At 46.8% G+C, this 22,576-nt stretch overlaps 1 protein-coding gene across 1 annotated transcript in view; it reads left to right on the top strand.

Annotated features, from left to right (window-relative positions):
- Positions 1-301: 301 nt before the first annotated feature.
- setd1a (SET domain containing 1A, histone lysine methyltransferase) overlaps positions 302-22,576 on the top strand; it is a 38,627-nt gene continuing 16,352 nt past the window's right edge. The window contains exons 1-14 of the mRNA XM_084328403.1: positions 302-516; positions 1,321-1,465; positions 1,913-2,011; positions 2,119-2,389; positions 3,807-3,937; positions 6,528-6,784; positions 7,413-9,087; positions 13,922-14,908; positions 17,171-17,338; positions 19,323-19,407; positions 20,611-20,753; positions 21,653-21,689; positions 21,797-22,001; positions 22,459-22,502. Coding sequence (XP_084184529.1) covers positions 1,328-1,465; positions 1,913-2,011; positions 2,119-2,389; positions 3,807-3,937; positions 6,528-6,784; positions 7,413-9,087; positions 13,922-14,908; positions 17,171-17,338; positions 19,323-19,407; positions 20,611-20,753; positions 21,653-21,689; positions 21,797-22,001; positions 22,459-22,502 — 4,240 coding nt within the window. The 5' untranslated portion in view covers positions 302-516; positions 1,321-1,327. The remainder of the gene's footprint in view (positions 517-1,320; positions 1,466-1,912; positions 2,012-2,118; positions 2,390-3,806; positions 3,938-6,527; positions 6,785-7,412; positions 9,088-13,921; positions 14,909-17,170; positions 17,339-19,322; positions 19,408-20,610; positions 20,754-21,652; positions 21,690-21,796; positions 22,002-22,458; positions 22,503-22,576) is intronic.

The following is a 22,576-nucleotide window of genomic DNA, read 5'->3' as shown; positions in this document are numbered from 1 at the left end:
GTTGTCAGGGTGTTTATTTACACAAAATCGTGTTTATTTATTACAGTTAATTTTGTTTCACGATGAGATATGTGCATTTTTTTGCTTATAATAATATTACGGGGACTGTCTTAGTGTGGAAAGTGTTCGTGACGAATCGCACACTGCATTCGCAAAGACTGATGGAGAACAGGCGAGGCTTTCAGGTTGGTTTACGCGATGGCCGCTCGGGCAACAATATTGTGATATTGAGTTAAAACAACGGGCTCGTCATTTGTCGGACACAATATAGCAATTACCGGCTACCGGAATGCTAGGGGCATCGTTTTAGTGGATCGGATGAGCCTGGGGGTCGCATCGGAGAGGCATCTGTTGTGTTACGGACCCAGTGTTTTTCTTGCTCGTCGAGGCCTAACGCTCCACTCCAGCGGCGGGCTGGCAGTTTGGGATGAGCGGGCGATCTGTTTCAAAGAGGCGGGTTCGGAATTAAGGACGATTGGGTCAAAACAACACGCCGTGCTCGGTCGTAACAGAGAGGTGTGTAGCACACGGTGTTATCGATATCGTTTTCGGAGTGCGGGCTGAGGTGGAATGTGATCAGAGTTTGATTTCAAACTTGCTATTCGGGATGCTAGCCCCGGAGCTAACCTGCCCCATAGCAGCAGAGCAAGGGGCACAAACTGAGACAACGTCAGCAAACTAGGTTGTCTTAACAGCACAACTGCTCTCCGTTTCCACGATGTTAGACATTAACTCGCGTGTTGTAACTGGTTAACTATTGGATCATATTGTAAACGCGTAAGTAATGTTTGTTAACGTTTGCTAACATTAGCCGAAGTCGTGAAGTGACGTAACGTAGTTATTGTTTTGACAGCAGCTCTGCAGCCCTGTCTGTCTGTCTGTGTGTGTCTGTGTCTCTGTCTGTGTGTGTGTGTGTGTGTGTGTGTGTCTCTGTCTGTGTGTGTGTCTGTGTGTGTGTGTCTGTGTGTGTGTGCAGGACGAGTTCATGGTGAGCCAGTTAGCAGCATGCACTCTTAGTCTTTTCTTTTAGAAACTCAGCTTACAAAGATGATGATCGTACAACTCACTTGGGTCTTTTTTGTGTGACGCACCTTCTGATAATGTTAGCATGCAAAGCATATTATTATATGAGTAAAATACTTGCATGCAGTGGCATTTTAGACCTGAGCTATAACTTAAGTCAGTAGCGTTATTATTACTGTATCATAACAAGGTACTGCTCCAGGTGTCGTCGTTGGTATTCTGGTCATATATGGTAGTAAGTCCCAGCATTCTTTCTTTGCTGCATCATTCAAACTGCATGTTTCTTTTATTGTTCAGTTGTAGGATGGATCCAGACAGTGGGGCCGAAACACAACGAGCTCTTAGTTTGCAGTGGAAGAGCTACAAGCTCGTCCAAGACCCAGCCATCCGAAGGGTCACGCAGAAAATATACAGATATGATGGAGTACATTTCAGTGTGCCAGTGAGTATGTTTTTCAATAATAATGATACTAAAAAAGAAGCACGAATTTGCAATAGCTGTGACATTTTTGTGACCGGCCACGCCCCCTTTTATCCAATTGGCATGAACAGCACACACTTGACCTCCGTGAAACCTGTGGCTGCTAGAGGGTGGGGGAATTTTTGTGGACCGTCCAACCAACAGTGACCTAAAGAGCTGCTGGTCGCAGCTAATGAAAGATGTGTGTGTGTGTGTGTCTGTGCGCACATTCTTGTTGTTTGTGGAGGTGGCAGACTTGGGTGGGCAACATGTCAGCAGTGGGAAAAATGCAAATGCCACAAATGCTCTTAATATGTCATTGTGCTAGGTTAGTAGGTTTGTCTGATACACTGTAGTTATGGGATGCCACAAATGAATCTAGGCACGGGAAACACTGGCTTGTGACTTAAACCAGAGTTTTTTTTCCAGGACTCTGGGTTCCCTCCGGTGGGAGACCTGCGGGACCCCAGACCTCGGAGGATCTGGTCCAGGTACACGGAGCTATCCCTGCCAGTGCCCAAGTTAAAGGTTAGAAGAATTACTCTCGTCTTCCTCTCCCTCCCTCTCCTTTCCAGCAGCTCCCAATCTCCCCCAAATTACTTGAATCTCATTTCTGGATCTTTTTGCCTCGACAGCTCGATGAATTCTACGTGGGTGCCATACCCCTCAAGGAGGTGACGTTCGCGAGGCTCAATGACAACATCAAGGAGCCCTTCTTGGCCGAAATGTGTGCCAAGTTCGGTGAGGTGGAGGAGATGGAGATCCTGTTTCACCCCAAGACCAGGAAGCACCTGGGTCTGGCCAGAGTGCTGTTCACCAGCACCAGAGGAGCCAAAGACACCGTGAAGCACCTGCACAACACCTCCGTCATGGGCAACATGATTCACGCTCAGCTAGACATCAAAGGTGGGATTAGAAGAACCACATGGCTTCTTAAGATTACGAGCTGGTAATGAGTTGCCAAGTGATCGATGTGATGCTGTAAAGCACTTAATATCTATTGCTGTTAATCAACGGCGTGCCGTGAGTCTATTTAGAAGAAACCTGCTATTAAAACATAACGATAAAGACTATGGCGAAATGTATCGGCAAGGAAATCCAATAGTTGATTGTTTACTGTGACCATTCGTACTTCAGGGATCCACTTAGGACACACGGTGTGCCATTGTCACCGCCCTCATAACCTAAATAGGCGCTTGTTGGATCCTTTACTCAGAAGCACCTGGGTAAAGTACCACAAGGGCATAGGATATTTTTAGCGTTGATGGCCCCAGTGGGAATAAAACCCCTAACCCTGGTATTGTTGGTGCTAGTGCAATGCTCTCTATCGGGGATTCCCCAGTGGCCAAGTGACAGGGGCCCTACATGAAGTCTGCTAAAAGCTGACTGGAGATTTGAAAATATGACTACGTAATGTGAATGTTGTTATAAATACACCATTTATTCAACACGAGTACAAAAAATTAATTATAATAATAACTACAGTACAGTAACAACTACAGTATAGACCTTTTCAGAAGTATTCTGTTGCTAAGAGAACGGCTTTTGGTCCCTGTTTATTTCCTGTCAGCAATTGTCTTAACAAACATTGCAACGGGAAACACAAAGAGGTCGATTTAGATGCATATATATAAGCCAAAACATGTTTTAGCTTACCGCGTTCTGGCCAGCTATATTTTGGGTCGACCATCCATTCGGGATTGTGTTTACTCCTGCTTGAAGTTAACGTTGACAATACCATTATCAATGCACTGTTGCTGACTCGGTGGACATTGTTGACTGCAGTATTTGGCCGTCTGTTTTTTTGTATTTACCCCCCCCCCCCTTACATTATACCTAATTATTATCCCTACTGTCAGGCTAGCTAGCCAACGTTGCTAGGCATGGATGGCAGAGTTTATGATTGGGTGAGTTGAATGTCACTCTACGCACAAGGAGGGTAATGAACACTGATCTCAGAGACGTCGCTGGTGACTGTGAGCTTTCCAACCGAGCTGCCCCACTAAACAAACATCTTAAAAAGTCCCCCAATGTTTAGGCCCGGTGGGCCGGTGGGCTTGCAATACACTGGGGAAAACCCTGGACTTCAGCACTACAACCTCTGGATTTATCTTGAACGTTGTGTCGTTCCTGCCCCGGCTGCACCCTGGGTGAGGAGCACGGCTGCACCCTGGGTGAGGAGCACGGCTGCACCCTGGGTGAGGAGCACGGCTGCACCCTGGGTGAGGAGCACGGCTGCACCCTGGGTGAGGAGCACGGCTGTCCACAGGGCGTCCACAGATTCCCTCTGTCATATTTATACTGTTTTCTTTTTCTCTTCCAGGCCAGCAGAGGCAGAAGTATTATGACCTGTTAGTAAACGGCTCCTACACTCCTCAGACCGTGCCCCTCGGTGGCAAGGCTTTGACAGAGAGGCTCCAACCTCAGGCCCCGCCCCCAACGCAACCCGACACGGTACATTCACTACATCGCCACGCATCACCGTAGTCAAGTGTATCTGTTTAGCCCTTAATCACAGTTACATCTGTCTTATACTATTATCTACTATGCTACTATGCACTTGGGAGTGTATTAAAATAATAATACATACAATATATATAGCGCTTTTCACAGTGCTCAAAGACGCCTTACAGTGTGGGTTAAAAACAGCAGGTTGCTGAGGGCTTTGAAGGTGATGAGAAGTATTTTGAAGTGTATATTTGATCGGGAGCCAGTGGAGGTTGTGGAGGACAGGGTTGGTGTCCGAGCGGCGGGTGGAGCTTATTGCGGATGTTGTTTGATGAGCCGTACAGGATGATGTTGCAATAATGGAGCCTGGATGAAACGTGCGCACGGACCAGTGTTTCACTGGCAGAGAATGATAGAGAGAGTCAGAGGCAGGGCAATGTTCCCGAGGTGGAAAAAGGCTGCTTTGGTGATGTTGTGTTTACATGGGGGAGGAATGAGAGGACGGGGTCGAGGACGATACCAAGGTTGCAGATGTGAGCGGAGGGAGTGACAATGGATGCGTCGATGTTGTGAAATCCTGGGTGGAGCGGGTGAGGGAGTTTGGGCTGACGCCGATGATTTCATGTGATGATTTCAGAGCGTAGCACTCAAGTTCTGCACTGCCAGACGAACGATACCACTTCAAGTTTCAAGTTTCTTTAATAGTTGTCATACAGAAGTACAGAATACTTTTATACAAAATGCTTCTTACTGTTACGCTCCAGAGACTGTGCTAGACAAGATAAGTATGAAATAAAATAGTATAGCATGTAATAGAAGTAAAAATAGAAGTCAGTGTTTAGACATATGTACAATGTTCGATGCAGAATAGAAGTAACTGAGTTACCATACAATATACAATATACTATGCAATGTATACAATACTATATAGTGCAAAGCAGAAATGGGATGAGGTACAATTTAGGTACAATTTACAGTAAGGTGTACGAGTTGTAGTGCAAATCCTTTACCAATAAATATAAAGTGTGTTTAGGTGATCTAAAGTGTGGAGAGTGGGTGCTGCAGTGTGTTTGTTTAAAGTGAGTGTGCGCGTGTGGATGTGTGTGCTGTGTGCATTTGATGGTTGTTGCATAGTGTTTATTGTTCGTTGAGCAGCCTGATGGCCTGGGGATAGAAGCTTCTTCTGAGTCTTTCTGTGCTCGCCATGAGACTCCGGTATCGCTTGCCTGACCGCAGCAGTTCAAAGAGGCAGTGGTTTGGGTGGCTGGAGTCCTTGATGATTCTCTTGGCCTTACCCCTGCACCGCTTGTTGTAAATGTTCTGGAGGGTGGGAAGCCCCCCTCCAATTGTGCGTTCGGCTGAACGTGCCACTCTCTGTAGTCTGCTACGGTCTTGTGCAGTGCTATTCCCAAACCAGGAGGTGATATTGCCAGTCAGGATGCTGCACCCTGGCTAACTTACCCTTAGCCGCCAGAGTGGCACCCCTCCTGTCGACATTGTTGTACACTTGCATGTTTGTTTTGGATAAAAGCGTTGGGTAAATGACTGTAAATGTACATGTATCAAAAGAGTTGCGATGGAACAACACCCTCTGACCTTGACCCTCAGTGTCGTGATCATTTACACACATAACACTCAGAAGTCCAGCTATACATCCCATACTGTGTTTGAGTCTTCAGACGGAGAGTCCCCACTCACTGTACCTAAAATCCTGTCAAATGTATTGAGGCGCTTTAGCAGGAAAGATAATCATTTCACGAATGACCGCTTAAGAGTCGTCGACTCGTCGATTTAGATATGATTTATTTGAGTTTATGATTCATTTAGCCAATTACTTTTGGTTCCCTAATAAGGGAGACTATGCATGAATACTTTAACCTCACAGTCATTGTTCCGTTTTAATGTGCTGGAGTACAGAGCCAAATACTTCAACAAATATTTTAGGGATTGCACAGTGTTTATGTAAAGAGGGATGTGATTGCTGCGTTTGGTTTCAGTAGCCATGAACATTGGCATATATCAACATGTTTTATTTCACCATATAGCCATAGTATATGTAGTCTTTTTAGGCCACAGTTAGGCTTTTTTGGTCCAAGGACTCAACTCTGCAACATTGTCGTCATCTTTTCATATTAGCTTTATTATTTAGCTGAAAACATCTGGGAAAGACACAATTTAAAATTCACCTTTGTTGTGGAAATGTGAGTGTTGAGGAGGTGTAAAGTGTGTAACCTGAATGAAACTGTGTTCCTTGGTAGGCTATATTTACGCAAGTGAATAAAAAATTTACAGACCGATACATATACCTGGTCCACTAGTGTTGGCTGTTAGCAATGACAGCAGTCCGCTAGCTCGCTTGTTGGATTATCTCACGTTCGCTGTTAAGTAAAAACAAAACCATACGCTAACGTGGAAGCTCAGACATTTGAAGCATCAACGATGTAACTTTTGGAATGAGTGCTTTTGGATTTCAGAATAGTATTTGAATAGTTCCTTCCCAGTGATTATCGAATAGTAACTTTGTGAGTTTAGCCCATCCTTAGTCCACGTGGTCGACGGGTCTGACGTCTCTCTCTCTCTCCTCTTCCCCCCGCAGTCGTCAGACATAAGGCGGAGGCTCTCCAGTGACCAGGCGGGGTCGTCCACCGCGGCGGCACCGCCCACCGTCACCCCCGGGAGCATCACCCCTTGCGCCGTCGACACGGCGCTCAGCGATCCACGTCACGACACGCCGCCCTCCTCCGGTCCATACACCCCTGGCTCCTCCGCCTCCTCCCAGGGTGGAGGGACGCCCTATTCCAACCGCTCCGGGACTCCTTTCTCCCAGGACTCTGGGTACGCTGGTGGCAGCAGGTAGGTCCACACATGGACCCAGCACACGTTCAACTAATGTATCAGGGTGTCTGCGGGGTATTAAACCTTTTAAAAAGTAAAAGTACTTTTTACTCCACTACATTTATCTGAACCCATCAGTTACTAGTTAATTTGAAGATGCCACATACCACTTTAACATCACCTTTAATCAGAGCAGCAGAACTGGACCACATACCACTTTAACATCACCTTTAATCAGAGCAGCAGAACTGGACCACATACCACGTTAACATAACCTTTAGAGGTCAATGGATCAAGAATTGAATGCTCCCAAGCACTGGAATACACAAACGTCACGTAGAATGCATACTTTTACTTTATATACTTAAGTACATTCAATAGCAAATCCTTTTGCTTAAGTAGAATATGAATGGATTACTTTTTACACTACTCATTTATCTGGGCATTTCTACTTTGAAGTAAAGGAACTGTGTACTTCTTCCACCACTGCCAAGAAGACCCTACATTAATTCAATAGAATCTGTCACCAGTCTGTATATATATTTGGTATCGGTATATGTGCTCATCCTTGACCAGTGACTCTGTACCGTTGGAACACTGTGGAAACGTCAACTAACATCAACTGTTTGTAACTCTTGTCTTCCAGACACACTGGTTACAACGCTGGTGCACTGGGCAGTGGCTACCCTCCCCAGGACATGCTACCCTCCTCCTCCTCCTCCTCCGCTGTCTCATCCTCCGTCGGGGGATACAAAGTGTCCCGTTACCCCGAGGATCCGCAGGAGTCCTCCATGTACCACAGAGGTCGCCCCATGTACCCCCCCAACTACCGTCCGAACGAGCCGCCGTGCTACCCCACGTACCCCAACGCCGGGGGGCCCGGGCAGCACATGGCGCACCACCCCGCGATGCCTCCCCCGCTCCCCACGGCCCAGTACGAGCAGCCGTCGGACAGGGAGAGGGAGCGAGACAGGGACTCGGGAGGGCGCTACGGGCCCGGCGGGATCAGCTCCCGGAGGTCGTCCTACCACCAGGAGACGAACTCTTCCTCCAAGTACCACTCCTCCCACCACTCCCACCACTCGGAGCGCCGGGAGGAGCGGGGCTACAGGCGCGACAGCCTGGGCTCCCGCTCCGGGGAACACGGCCACCAGAGACACCGCAACCACCACCACTCGCACAACCACCACGGCGGCAGCGGCAGCAGCAGCAGGAGGCGGAGCAGCCACGACCGGGACCGAGACCGGGACAGCGACTACTCCAACAGCTCCGACCCCAGGTTCAACTCCAACTCCCACCGGTCTTCCTCCAACAGCATGTCTCCGCCCCCTTCCTCGTACTCTGCGTACTCCTCCTCCTCCTCTAAGGAGCCCGCTGCGCCTCCTCCCCACGAACCACCCGTTTCCTCCCGCCTAGCGGGAGCCGCCCTCGGGGAGAGGGGCTCTGCGGCGGGCGCGGCGGCCGCTGACAAGGATTACCACGCGGCTCACCACAGCGCCCTACCGCCGCCTCCGCTCCCGCCGCCGCCCCCCCTCCCGCCCGCCTCGGTCATAGCGGCGGCCGTGGCGGAGACGCTCGGGACCCTGGACTTCAGCCAGGACAGTCCGGCCCGAGAGGAGCCGTGGACCAAGCCCAAACGCCGTCCCAGCACACCGCCGGTGCCCCCCACCACGCCGCCGCCGCCCTCCTCCCCGCCCCACTCCTCCATCGCGTCTTCCTCCACCTCTCCCTCCTCCACCTCCCTGCCGCACCATCTCCCCTCCTCCTCCACCTCCCCGCCGCCCCCCCAGCGCGACTCCTCCTCCCCGGAGCCGGACTCCACCAACGAGAGCCTGCCCTTCGTCTACCACAGCAGCAGCCTCGACTCGCGTATCGAGATGCTCCTGAAGGAGCAGAAAGCCAAGTTCTCCTTCCTGCCGTCGGACGAGGAGGAGGAGGAGGACCGGAAGGAGGAGAGGCAGAGGGAGAAGGCAGCGGCGGGCGGGGGGCAGGGAGACGCGTCGGGGGAGGGCAAGAGCGGCGGCCAGCGGGGAGAGGAGCGGGACAAGGGGCAGAGGAGGAAAGGGGAGCGGGACAGAGGCAGGGGGAGGAAACAGGAGAAGGGGGACGAGGGCAGGAAGAGTCCCCCTGTGATCGCACAGGCCACGCCATCCTCCTCCACCTACTCCCCCCACATCCTGGCCTCCTCCTCGGAGGACCCCCACGCTCAGGCCGGCCTCCCCACGACCGGGGCCCTGCAGGAGGAGGCGCCGCTGGCCGGAGCCACTGATCCGCGGAGCCGCCAGGGGGCGCACACGCCTCCCTACAACGGGAATAGTCAGGTAGCAACTCGGAAACACTTAAACCGCTTAAGGAAGGAATGGGTCATAATAATGAGTTACCTGAGCCAGAGGGGCGCAGTGGGGATCGTTCAAATCAGGAAGTAGATTAGTCTTTTCCAGGCTTTGATCCTCCAGACCCTTTAGCTGCCGTTAACCCTCCGAGACCCGCAGCGGGGCTCGGTGCTAAAGCTAGTAGTACTGCTGTCGTGTGAAACTAGACGACCGAGGTCTCCATGTCATGCTGGCTTGTCGGGAAGGGGGCTGAATTATGCTCCAAAGATGAGATAAATTAGGCCATTTTCAAAGACCTCTCACCTCAAGGTATCTGAGTGAAAATGGGTTCTATGGGTCTCATGTACGCTAATCCCATGTAGTTTGGGGCAAGAACCATGCAGTTCTTTGCATGCAGTATAAATGTGTTATATTTTATTTGACCATGTCTGAATACTGGGATCCCTAAACAGTCTTGCAATTGGATAAATTGGGTACAACTGAATCTGAGACTCTTGTGGATGGAATGAGCCCAGTTGTCTTCATGTGTGATGATGGTGTTAGTCCCCATAGTAGCCATTTCATTGTAGTGAGACCTCTTTAATTTTTTTACTTGACATAAATGACCTATTGGGACCTCTAGGATAGGGCTGGGCGATATGACGATATTATATAAATATCGGGTACAGTTCATTAACGATACACTTTTTAAACGTATCGTGGATATCGTGATGTTTTGCCCAAGAGGATTGTGTCGCGTCAATCTGGTCCACACGTTGAAACTTTTGAACAGCGCCGCCCCACACACACACTACTGCATCAAAGTTACTACTTATGATAACAAAGGCATTCGTTTTGTGGCATTAACGTTATATAGTTACACTAGGGCTGGGCGATATGACCAAAAACGTTATCGCGATAAAATTATTAAATTATTTTCATATAATTCGATATCGATAATTATCGTCGATATAATGTCTGTCAAGTTTAATTAACTTCTAATATCCTGCTGCGAATGTCTCAAGTCGAGTTGATGTCGTCATCAGTCCGCGCACGTTAACAGTTAGCCGACAAGCGGAGTATCTCATGACAATAAATATGACACTAAAATACTCTCTTCCGCCACAATATATTGAAACGACGTCCACTCCCACACTACTATAAACGTGGCCTCAGAATTCAAAACACACACATACTCGGCACGTAAATATATAAAACAGTGCCGTGCAAGCTAGGTATCCTAGCCAGCCTGTTGCTTCTAAGCGATGTATTCCACGACAATGTGCTAAATATGACACTAAAATACTCTCTTCCGCCACAATATATTGAAACGACGTCCACTGTATACCCCACACTACTTAAACGTGGCCTCAGAATTCAAAACACACACATACTCGGCACGTAAATATATAAAACAACGGGCGTGCAAGCTAATTAGCCTAGCAAGCCTTGTTGTTGAGTGAGTCCTAGTACGTCTCCTTCCGGATCTCGTTCGCTCTCGGCCATCTCCTTCACTGATTGGTTGTTAGCTGTTGTGCGTATGCACGTCACGTCATCACGTAACGTTGGTTGTTGTTAGTGAGTGTGGTGAGCCGAGGCTGAACGGAGCCAAGCTTGGAAATCGATATATCGAAACTTTGCGACCACGTTTCATGTTTATTTCGAGGAAATAATTTATCGCGATAGTTATCGTTATCGTTTTATCGCCCAGCCCTAAGTTACACGTTCAATAACATCAGCGTATTTACATAGCAACGTCCGAGGTCGACCTAGATATAGCAAGCATTAGTCGTTCATATCTCAGCCCGTGCTGACTCAGTTGTGCCCATTCTGCGGTCTGTTAATAAAGTTTTTAATCAGACAGATGTATGGAAAGGCTTTTATTATAACATCCGTTGCAGTAAAATCATTATGCCTCCAGTCGTTTAGTCATCCTGCGGAGCTAAAAGCTAAACGTCGGCCGCGGGGAGCTACCGCTACCATTGTTGTTGTTGTCATTGAGCTCTCCAATGGCGGAAGTAAAAAATTAATACGCGCTTGCCGATTGGTGCTAAGAACAGCAGGGCGGGTGCAAGCGGTGTGACGTAATTGGCAGACTCGACTGTCAATCAAAATGATTCTGTTTGCCGTCTGAATGAATGAAAACGTTATTAACAGATTGCAGCATGGGTACAATACAGTACAGCTCAATACAACAACAGTGGACTGGAGGATGCAGACCAGAGAAAGACTTTCGTCTTGTTTACATCAGGGTCCCCCATTTTCAATTCATCATATTTCATATCTAAATCATATAATATCTCATTGCTAAATATATGCAATATATAATCTAATAATCCAATAATCTAAATCTAATATATAATATAAAAATGCTAAATGCATGGGTATTTTATTTTGTCTTTAATGTTAGCTTGCAAACTCAAATACTGTCTTGGTAAGCCTCATAATGAATTGTTTGGGGGAAAAAAGAAAAACAGCGTGATGCGTATCGTGTATCGCCGAAAGGTCAGAAAATATCGTGATATCATATTTAGGCCATATCGCCCAGCCCTACTCTAGGATAATCACAGCCTCATAAAACTTTACAACCACAAACTAGAGACCTGGGGCATTCAGAGAATGTATGGCCTTCCTCGGTTATTGACCATAAGGAGGGGTTTCTAAACAATTTCCAGAACAGCAGTGTTCATCATCCAATCGCCTGAAAAAATGCAATTCTTACAGAAATGTTCCTCAAGGTCTTGGTGTCTTAATGTGGTATTTTGGAGGGATTTTTTACCATGTTTATCAATTCTCGATAAATGGTTAAATCTTACACCAAACCATAAAACCTGCTGCAACAAATTAGGAGACATAAATGAGCATGGGAATAACCATCCTATGCTTCAATCATAACGTTCTAAGCCCTTATACACTCTAGACTTTCAAAATCGTAATGGGCACCTAAACCAAAACATAATGTTTATTATAGATTTATGACAAAAAGAAACTTGCAGTGCTGAGCTGCATCTCAAATTAATAATCAGGTCCCCAGCTTTCAGATGATGTATAACACGTCTATTCTAGTTTGCATCTACTGTTGACTAGGGTTGCCGCGGTGATGTGACATTTCCCATGACTAATTAACCCACGACAACACCGGTATTATCTGTTTTTAATTCATTTTCAATTACTAATATCCATTTGTTGGACAGACATAGTTGATGTTCTAATCTAAAAATAAACCAACAGACAGTAACACCTTCTGTAAATGTTCTATCCATTCATTGACAGATCAATGATGGATCAATGTAGCATATTCCATGAATAATAATTCATGGAAATATACTAAAAAGCTATTTATGGCCGGTAAAAATCTATCTGGCTGGTAGTTTTTTGAATTTGATGAACGTGGGCACTGATATGTGAAAATGAACGAAGTGGGTTTTACCCATCATACACTGGTGGGTGGGTGCAGTGGGCAAGTAATGTACTTGGTGGATGCCTGAACACCTGAGTAACACTGGTATCACTGACTACCGCGGCAAGCCTACTGTTGACCTGCTATCGCCCCTAAAGACCCCCCCCCCCCCCCCCCCCCCCCCCCATAAACAAAAAATAGAAAAATGGGTCTATGTGGAAAACTTCTTGTAGAAAAAGGTGATTGCAGGTGTTCTGCAACTTTATTAACAGATTGCAGAACAATGGGTACAATACAGTAGTACGGCTCAATACAAAACAACTGCTAAGAGGATGCAGACCAGAAAAAGACTTTCGTCTTGTTTACATCGGGGTCCCCCATTTTCAATTCATCAGGACATTTATGACATACAAGACATACAGAACCGTGTAGTAAAAAGGGATCATAAAAATATATATACATCCGAAGGGGAAGAAACTACATTGGGGGGGGGGGGGGGGGGGGGGCTAGGATTTGGACATTTACAGGGGAGCGGTTTTGAAGGAGGGTAAGGATTCACATTCCTTCACGGTTGTGGGTGAAGGAATGTGATTCGCCTTACCAAACAAAACAAAGGTGTATTGAAGTCAGTCTAAACAATGATAATGAATTCTGTGTGCATGCCTGATAACTTTAAGTCATTAGATAGATTCAAATTGATTGTACTGTACTTGTGTGCTGTATAATGACAATGAAAATAAGTTTGGCATCCAACCAGAATGCAAATGTAACTGTAAAGTGCAACAGCAATGTACAGGTGATTAAGCTGGGTATAAAATATATAAATTAGTACTACTGAGTGTAGTGCTAATCAGATGCATGTACAGAGTTGTAGTATTAATATGTACAGTCAGTGATACAGGTATAAAGACAGTAAGACACTATGGTAGTAAGTCATACTGGCCAGCAGCGTACCTAGTAAGAGTAGGTAAGGGATATACAGATATAGATATAGTATCTACAGATATGTGAAAGGATTATGTGCAGGTATGTACATGTACTGACAGATGTGGATAGGATAGATATATATATGGTGAGAATAAATATGTCTAGTTAGTATATTATTGTACATGCTATCATACAGAGTTATATGGGTTATACTGTATGCAGGTGTATAAGTAGGTATAAAGAAGGATTAAATGCAGGTAATATTATATATATATAGCACTCATCGTTGTTTTATGATGAAAACAGAATGATGTATTATTTGGTCATGGTGGGGAGGACAGCACATCCCCACTAGCTGCGCTTCCCGCCTCTCGGTTGACTCAGAGTTCATGGTCAGTCGGTCATGGAATGTGGATTGTTGTTGTTCATTAATCGGGATGGTCAGATTGTCATCGTCCTTCCTCAAGGCTTCTGTTATCCACATAAAGACCCCACATGTTTTCTCTTTCCTCGCAGCCATCACCTCATTCCTCCGGCGAGGACATGGAGATCTCCGACGAGGAGGAGGAGAGCACCATCACCACGGTCACTACCCACCACCAGCAGCCCCCGCCCCCTTCGGGCTCCTCCCCGTCTTCGTCCCAGGTCGCCCAGCCGTCGCAAGCGGCGGACCCCTCGTCCTCGCCCCCGCCCCTCTCGGACTCCTCGCAGCACTTTGTCGCCTCCATGCACCCCTCCTACCCGCCCCACCTGCCCCCGCCGCCCCCCGGCTACTCCCTCGGGCCCCCGTGCATCCCCCCGCTGCCCCACATGGAGCTGCACATACCCGAGTACCCCCCTCCCATGCCGCACATGTATGACTATGCCTCCATGGAGCTGATGCACCAGTACTACGGCGGGGCCACCATGCCCTTCCAGATGCAGACTCAGATGCTCAGCCGCCTGCACCAGCTCCGCACGGCCACCGCCAACAGCACGACCGCGCCCGGCGAGGCGGCGCTCCCCCCTACGGACTACCCCCCCTCCTCCTACCACCTCCACTCCATGGCTCCTCCGCCCACGCACCACCCCTACATGGACCAAGAGGGAGGCGGGGCGGCGGGACACTACGACCAGGACCACCGCTACATGCCCCCACACATGCCCTACGTCTACCCCGACCCGCACGGCTCCCAGATCCCGCCCCCTCCCCACCACGCCATCCCGCCTCCCGTCGCCGGCTGGCCGCCGCACCTCCTGCCACACTTCGCCTCCTACATGCCCCCGCCCGGCTACGGCGCTGCGCCGCCCGGGGGGGAGGGTGACGACCACCGGGGGCTCCCTGCCGAGCAGATGCCCCTGGAGCCGGAGAACCCCCACGAGGCCACGGTGCAGATGGCCCTGGCCACCCTGATCCAGGAGATGAAGAGCATCATGCAGAGGGACCTGAACCGCAAGATGGTGGAGAACATCGCCTTCGCCACCTTCGACGAGTGGTGGGAGCGGAAGGAGACCAAGGCCAAGGTAACGCTGTTTGTCTCAGTGTTGACGGTATACCGGTGTTTGACGGGCGTTTCTTTTTCCCAGTGCAAAGTACAATGTGATATGATGTCTTTTTTTATCATTATCTTGTAGAGTTGTTCCGATACCAGTATCGGAAATGCCTCCGATACTGCCTAAAATGCTGGTATCGGCGAGTACTCTCTAATTCTTTGCTCCGATACCATTATGACGTAATTTCTCAACAACACGTGCGGTATCCTGCTGAGAGTGAGCGTTATAAAACAAACGTGTTTTTAATCGACCGTGAATTAAAGTGTCAATGCTGTTTAACAGCAGATACATTCTTAAATTCCATCGTCCCGACAGCGGTGTGACAGGGAGCTTGCTAGTTGCTGGTGTTATTTAGCATTAGCTGAAGAGCTAGTTTTAGCTTAACGTTACCTTGGCTAATGTATAGGAGCCAAAGCACTCATGAGTTATACCTTATTTCTATTTGCTTAACGGAACGTAGACCAAATGCGTCCACATTTTTATAGGATTCTAGCACATTTTCATAACAATAGCGAATATTACCGTTTTGAGGTTTCTTACAAATTAACGATGCTTTATGTTGTCCTTTTATATGCCGATTATCATTAAAATCTTAAATTGTACCATATGTCCCCCTTTAGACAACATATGTAATGCTACCAGCGCACTTTTGTTAAGATAATTAGTTTACCATTCGCGGTCCCTATACCGAGGTCGCAGTAATAGTTTACCGCTGTTCAGATCACGGCGAAGAATAGACACATCCCAGTGACCTGTGACCTGTGCTAAGGATCTTGGGAAATGTAGTTTTCAACATTTTCACATTTTAATTTTAAACCAATGCTGCCATCTACTGACAACAGAAAGTGTTGTCTATCGTCACTTCCGTATACAGCGTCGCCCGAAACCCATTCTAGAGATTCCCACTTTTTACTGGGAATGGGGCGTGGCCGTATTTGGTCCCAGACAAGAGTGGCTGCGATTGGTCACCGTGACGTTAGTTGGCTACACTGTTTAGGTCTACATTTCAGAATACAATGGGACGTAGCTGTATATTTAGGTTATTGTATTATATGAATCTTTATGTTTATTTTTATAACCTTACATTGAAATGGAATTAGGAATATTGATTGGATTTAGATAGTCATTGAACCGTCTTATTTGTCATAATAGAACATTCTAGAACATTTGTGATGTCACAGTATGATGTCATAATCAAACATTCTAGAACATTTGTGATGTCACAGTATGATGTCATAATCAAACATTCTAGACCATTTGTGATGTCACAGTATGATGTCATAATAGTACATGCTACAACATGTGTGATGTCACAGTATGATGTCATAATCAAACATTCTAGAACATTTGTGATGTCACAGTATGATGTCATAATCAAACATTCTAGAACATTTGTGATGTCACAGTATGATGTCATAATAGTACATGCTACAACATGTGTGATGTCACAGTATGATGTCATAATCAAACATTCTAGAACATTTTGTGATGGCACAGTATGATGTCATAATCAAACATTCTAGAACATTTGTGTATCTATATATATTCAACATGTGCATCTTGAAACAGTGCTGAGCAGTACTGAACAGATAGACTAAACAACATAGATTGAAGCCTGTATTTCTAGACCCGGGTGCCTTGGCTACCGTTTTGCTGTGGAAAGAGCCGGCAAGTTGATTTACGGCTTTCAGGTGTGGAGGAATTTTCATGTGTTGAGTCTGCGGTGATTTGAGACTGGGAAATACCGGAGCGGCTGTGGACATTATTTTTCTTTATCAACGAACGTACTACTCACAAGTAAGCAACTTTAACCAGTAGAGTGGACCGTCGGCCCTCATAGCTAAAGGTAAATTAATTAAATAAATATGAAAAGATCAATTAAATAAAATAGAACACATGGTGGCACTGCGCCCCTATACCATTGCTACACTATAGAAAAGTAAAAGTGGCTCAGGAGCGGTCATCTGGTAATCGGAAGGTCCCCGGCTCGATTCCCGCTCCTCCCGGGCAGCGTGTCGAAGTGTCCTTGAGCAAAACACTTAACCCCCCTAATTGCTCCCGATGAGCAGGTTGGCACCTTGCAGGGCCTCCTCCGCTATCGCTGTGTGAGTGAACGTGAGGAACAAGACATTTGGATAAAAGCGATATATAAACGCACCATTTAATTGAATTGAATTGAAAATGAAAAAATGAATGTTTTGACCGTTCCAAACCCCGTTGTTTTCCCTCCAGCCTTTCCAGACGATGGTGAGGGGCGTGTCTGCCCTGCGGGACGACGAGAAGAAGGAGGAGAAGGCCAGCCGTCCCCGAGAGCCTCTCATGTCCCTGGTGGACTGGGCCAAGAGCGGCGGCATGGAGGGCTTCTCGCTTCGAGGGGCGCTGTGCCTGCCTTCCTTCAAGGTACCAACAACACACCGTCACAGCCACCTGTCTCCAGCTCCGACCCTCTCTTCTTGAACCTCCAATCGCAACCGTCGCTTCCCTCTGTGGATTGTGAGGATCAAGGAAAGAGAGGGCAGGCTTTGAGATGGGTCAAATTACATTTAGTCATTATTTTAGCTGACACTTTTGATCCAGTGTGAACAACAAGTCAGCTAAGGGTCAGTGGCATTGTTTGTCAAATAGTGTCGAACTTACCTAGTTGGTTAGTTATTACGTTCATTTGAATAGGGACAGTGCACATCATTATACAACGGTAATGATGAGACAAAGTACCACCACTGTATGCCAGTGTTAGCTGGGTAGCTAGTTTTCAACTGCAGTCCCTAGGCAAGATGTAAAATAAGAGCATAATTATAATGCTTATAATATTTGAATGTAACAGCATAGTTAAAAGTGGTTAAGGTTATTAAATACACAATTTGCTATTGGCAAAGTGGGGAAAATACAGAATAAGATTGGGAGAATACAATACAGAATACAGGAAGAAATGCTGAGACAAGACGGGGACAATGTAACATCAGCAACATGTAGGCATGCAAACAGGCAGACATGCAGAGTGCATAGTAGTATAGACATATTAGCATGATAGGTAGTAGTATAAGTATAGTAGAAGGTACATAATCGTACAAAGACGGTAAGAATTGAGAAATTGAGGTTCCGTTCACACACACCCTTCCTCGGTTTCCGGGTCGATATCAGGACACTGAGACCCGATGAGGACAAGTCAAGCTGTGTGTCTCAGCTTTGGATTAGTTTATTACTATAGTCGTATAGTGTGTGGGTTCTACACACCCTGTGCAAACACGCAGTCGGCCACAGTAGAAGATGGGCGGCAGCGGCCTGTTTGATTGATGGCCCTGAGATGCCTCTGCGACGCCATGCATGCAAGCACAGTGACCGTGTTCAGATGTGAGGAAGAGGAGGGTCGGCACAGTGACCGTGTTCAGATGTGAGGAAGAGGAGGGTCGGCACAGTGACCGTGTTCAGATGTGAGGAAGAGGAGGGTCGGCACAGTGACCATGTTCAGATATGAGGAAGAGGCACTTAACACCACAGTGACCGTGTTCAGATGTGAGGAAGAGGAGGGTCGGCACAGTGACCGTGTTCAGATGTGAGGAAGAGGAGGGTCGGCACAGTGACCGTGTTCAGATGTGAGGAAGAGGCACTTAACACCACAGTGACCGTGTTCAGATGTGAGGAAGAGGCACTTAACACCACAGCGACTGAGGCCACGTTCACACACTGCAAGCCTTAGTGCTCAACTCGGATTCATTGCTCAGATCCGTTGTTTGTTTGGCTGTGTATTTATTTTTAATGTGGCCAATATCAGAGAGCAGTGTGAACTGGTCACGCTCCTGAACTGACCCGCATGAGTAAACAATAATGATGATGGACGTAAACATGGAGGACACTGAAGGCACAGTTTATGGTTTAAGTTGTAAGTTGATGTGCAGTGGAGGCCGACTAATTTGTGAGCAGATGATATAATGGGGGCGAGGAGGAGGTGAATGAGAGGCATTTCTTCTTTCAATATGCTTTCAAACACAGAGTGGTTATGATACGTCCCCTCAGGTTCTGCTTGACCAGAAGTATCGCCCCGAATACTAAATACCTCCACTGACCACCTCCATCACAGCTGTCTTCCCATGTTTGTTTTCACAGAGTGACTCCCACCACAGAATTGTGAAGAATGTTAATCTAGAGTGATGTAAAAGTCGCATCAATTCTGATATGACTGGTCAGACTGAGGTCGCATTGCAAAAGGAATCGGACCTGTATCTGATTTAGGACCACATATGAAAGTGGGCCAAATCAAGAATTGAAAAGATGAGATTCGATGCGATTTGTGTCATGAAAAAAAACATACGAGTACGATTCTGGCCACTCTTTGCCTGCAGTGTGAACGCAGCTTAAGATATACGTTGTTGTGTCTGACGTGCAGGTGAAGAGGAAAGAACCCATGGAGCTCGGAGAGGGAGACATGAAGAGGCCGCGACCTTCGACGCCACCAGACGAAGATGACGAAGGTTTGCAAAGTTTATGCTTATATTATGGATGCACTGATACCGATATGGGTATTGGACGATGGGCCGATTATCAGGCAAAAAAATAGGGTATCTGTATCGGTCAATATCCACAGTGCTGAAATGCAGTATCAAAAGCCAATGTGTAACATGTCGGAAAGCAAAGCTTATTATTTTCTGTAGTCGTGTCACAAAGAAGCACGTTTGAAAATGATTTAATTACTGTAAAAGCAACAGATGGGTTCAGTCCTCCTCGGCTCAGGATCCTGTGTGTGAACGTGTCCAGGCCGTGCAGGAGGAGGGGCACGTGGCCCCTGACCCGCATGGTTCCTAATGACCCCTCTCCTCATCAGGGAACTCAGTGCCAAGCCACTTTGCTGAAATAGAATCAAAACTTAGGTTCAAGAAACATTTTTAATACGGGCGGCTAGGTGGTGTAGTGGGCAAGGCACTCGCCACCAGTGTGGAGACGCTAGGATTCGCAGTAATACACATTCGCCGTATTACGGGGAGGGAAAACTGAAGGGTGGGGATCGAACGTTGTGAACAAGCGACTCCTACAAGTCGGTTGGTGCGCCTGCGCAGTAGAATCAGGAAGTGTCGGGGGCAGCGTGAGCCTCCCACGCGTTACTCCTCGACACTGAGAGATCGAGCTGCGCAGGTGAAAAGATGCGACTGCTGTTACCTCAAGTACCGGAGGGGACTTGTGCTAAGTATGACTTAGTCCACATTGCAGCCGGCTTGTGGGAGGCAAGAAACAGCGTTCGTGACAGGGGAGGGTTGAATTGGATGATACGAAATTGGGATGGGAGAAAATATAGAAAAATGGGAGAAAAAGTGGATCAAAAAAAAAGAAACATTTTTAATACCATAGCTAGCAAGCATGCACTGAAACCTTATGGCATAGTGGTGAAAACCAATTGACCGTTTGTTAATTTAATTTATGTTGATGGCAGTGAGTGCTGCTCAGGAAGCACTATTTAATTAAATCTTTTATTTAATTTTTATACTTCATACTGATAAGTATCTTGTACACTGTCATCCTTAACTGAATCTGATATTAAGAGTGGATGAGATTGTTAATGATGTTAATAATGATGTAATGATGACTATTGAATATTGTTTTAAGTGTCGGACCCCAGGAAGAGTAGCTTTTGTCAAGTGCAAAAGCTAATGCGGATCCTAAATGAACATAAACATCCCCAGGTGCGGACAGGAGACGTCCAGACGGGGACCGGCGTGGAGCAGAGCGGGACAGCAAGAGGAGGAAAAAGAAGCCAAGAACCCGTAAACCCTGGGAACTCGACAGCGAGGGAGAAGAGACATCTGATGGCTCCTCTTCTGAAAAGGTGTGTTTTTTTTCCCTTCTTCTCCTATTCCAGAGATTGGGATCATGTGGGAACAACGAGGGATTAGAGAAGCGATCCACTCTTTTCAGTTACAATACTGATTCCTGCATTTGGATATCTGCCGATACTGATGCTAGAGCTATTTTTATTTTATTTTTAAACAGGGGTATAGTCGCACTACTAGTTATAATTTTTCATAGCACTATTTCCAAAAACTGTTGCAATCTGTAGCCATGTTGTGGAATCTGGAGTCGATATCCGAAAGGTGAAATATGTCATCAGAAACCAGATGCCAATCTAAGATCAGAAAAAAGACATCTGGGAGAGCCGGTACTCGGCCAGATGACGTCAAACATCAGACCTCTAATGGACTGCAGACCCTAGTCCTCAACCTTCCTCCAGCTGGGCAGACAGTACAGACGAGAATAGCTGCAGTTCATCAGAGGTCTGCTCTCTAGGTCTGGGTGAGATTTAACCCTTACCTTAACCTCACCGCTGACGGTCACACCTCACCCTAACCTGTATCCCATCTAGCAACCACCACGTAAGTGTTAGTGGTTGCCCGGGAGATGGAGGGAGACACAGTCATAGAATGAGCACCAGCGTAAAAAGAAAACACTTTTTTTTTTAATTTATTTATTTATTTATTTTCAAAAGATGAAGGAATTGATCAAATTAATCATTTAAACGGGTGGAGAAATCCGTTGCCCTTTTTTCTTTTTAATAAGCAAGTTGTACTTGTTACTTAAATGTGGAGTCAGGAAAGGCTCCTGTAAGGTTGTGTTTTCCCCTAGTTGTCGGCTAGGTGGCAGTATTCTACCATAACTCTTCCAACATAGCTCCGTCTGTTCGGGTGAGCGTTGTGAGTGGAGTTGTAACGATGTCCTTTTTATTTTTAGGACGACGAGGAAGGAGAAAGCGGAAAGGACTCCGACGGTGAGCGGCTATTTATATTCTGAAAAGTCACCCGATTCTCCACTTCCTGCCTCTTTAATTATAGAGCCGTGGTGTCGCTTCTTACTATGTTCCTCCTCCTCTCTCAGACGACGCCCTCAGTGCCGACAGCGACGACGAGAGCCTCTCCTCATCCTCCGAGGGCTCGTCCACCTCCACGTCCTCTTCATCCTCCTCGTCCGAGGATGAGGAGGAGGAGGAGGACGGGGAGAGGGCGGAGAGTGACGGCGCCGACACCATGGACGAGTACACCATGGACAGCACGACCCTCGCTGCCGGGAAGGAGGACGAGAGGTACCGGTTCCCCCGAGTGCCACGTTGTGTCTTGTGCACCGATACATGCAGATCTGCCTTCCCTGTTCATTAATACATCCATCCTCGTCGGATGTCCTACGTGTCGGTGCTAGTGTTGTCACGATACCAAAACTTTGACTTTGATACCGATAGCAGCCTAAGTATCACAATACCGGTTCTAAAACAATACCACAACAAAAACCTAAAACATCAGGAAAAGTGGAATATATATATATATATATACGGTATATATATATATATATAGAGAGAGAGAAGGTTTTGGGCTCAGTCCCTCCAATTCCTCACTTTTGGAAAACAACTTAACTGCCAAGACTCTGTATGGATACTAATAAAATGGAGTATAGTATAGTTCTAGTATCGGTGTATCATGCAACCCTAGTCTGTACTTATTCAATTAAAATGACCGTCGCACTTTTCTTTTCTTCTTCCTCCCCAGGGAAAAGGCAGACGCTGCCGTTACAAAGGCAGAGGTCAAAACAGGTCAGTCCAAAGATATTTCTCAATTGGTAGAAAATTATAATTTCGTATCGCAAAATAAATGCAACATTTAAATT

This window comes from Notolepis coatsorum, assembly GCF_963971535.1.
Source record: "Notolepis coatsorum genome assembly, chromosome: 14".
In the NCBI taxonomy this organism is placed as follows: Eukaryota; Metazoa; Chordata; class Actinopteri; order Aulopiformes; family Paralepididae; genus Notolepis; species Notolepis coatsorum.
The sequence above is the reverse complement of the archived record's forward strand: the minus strand, read 5'-3'. Positions and strand labels throughout refer to the sequence as shown.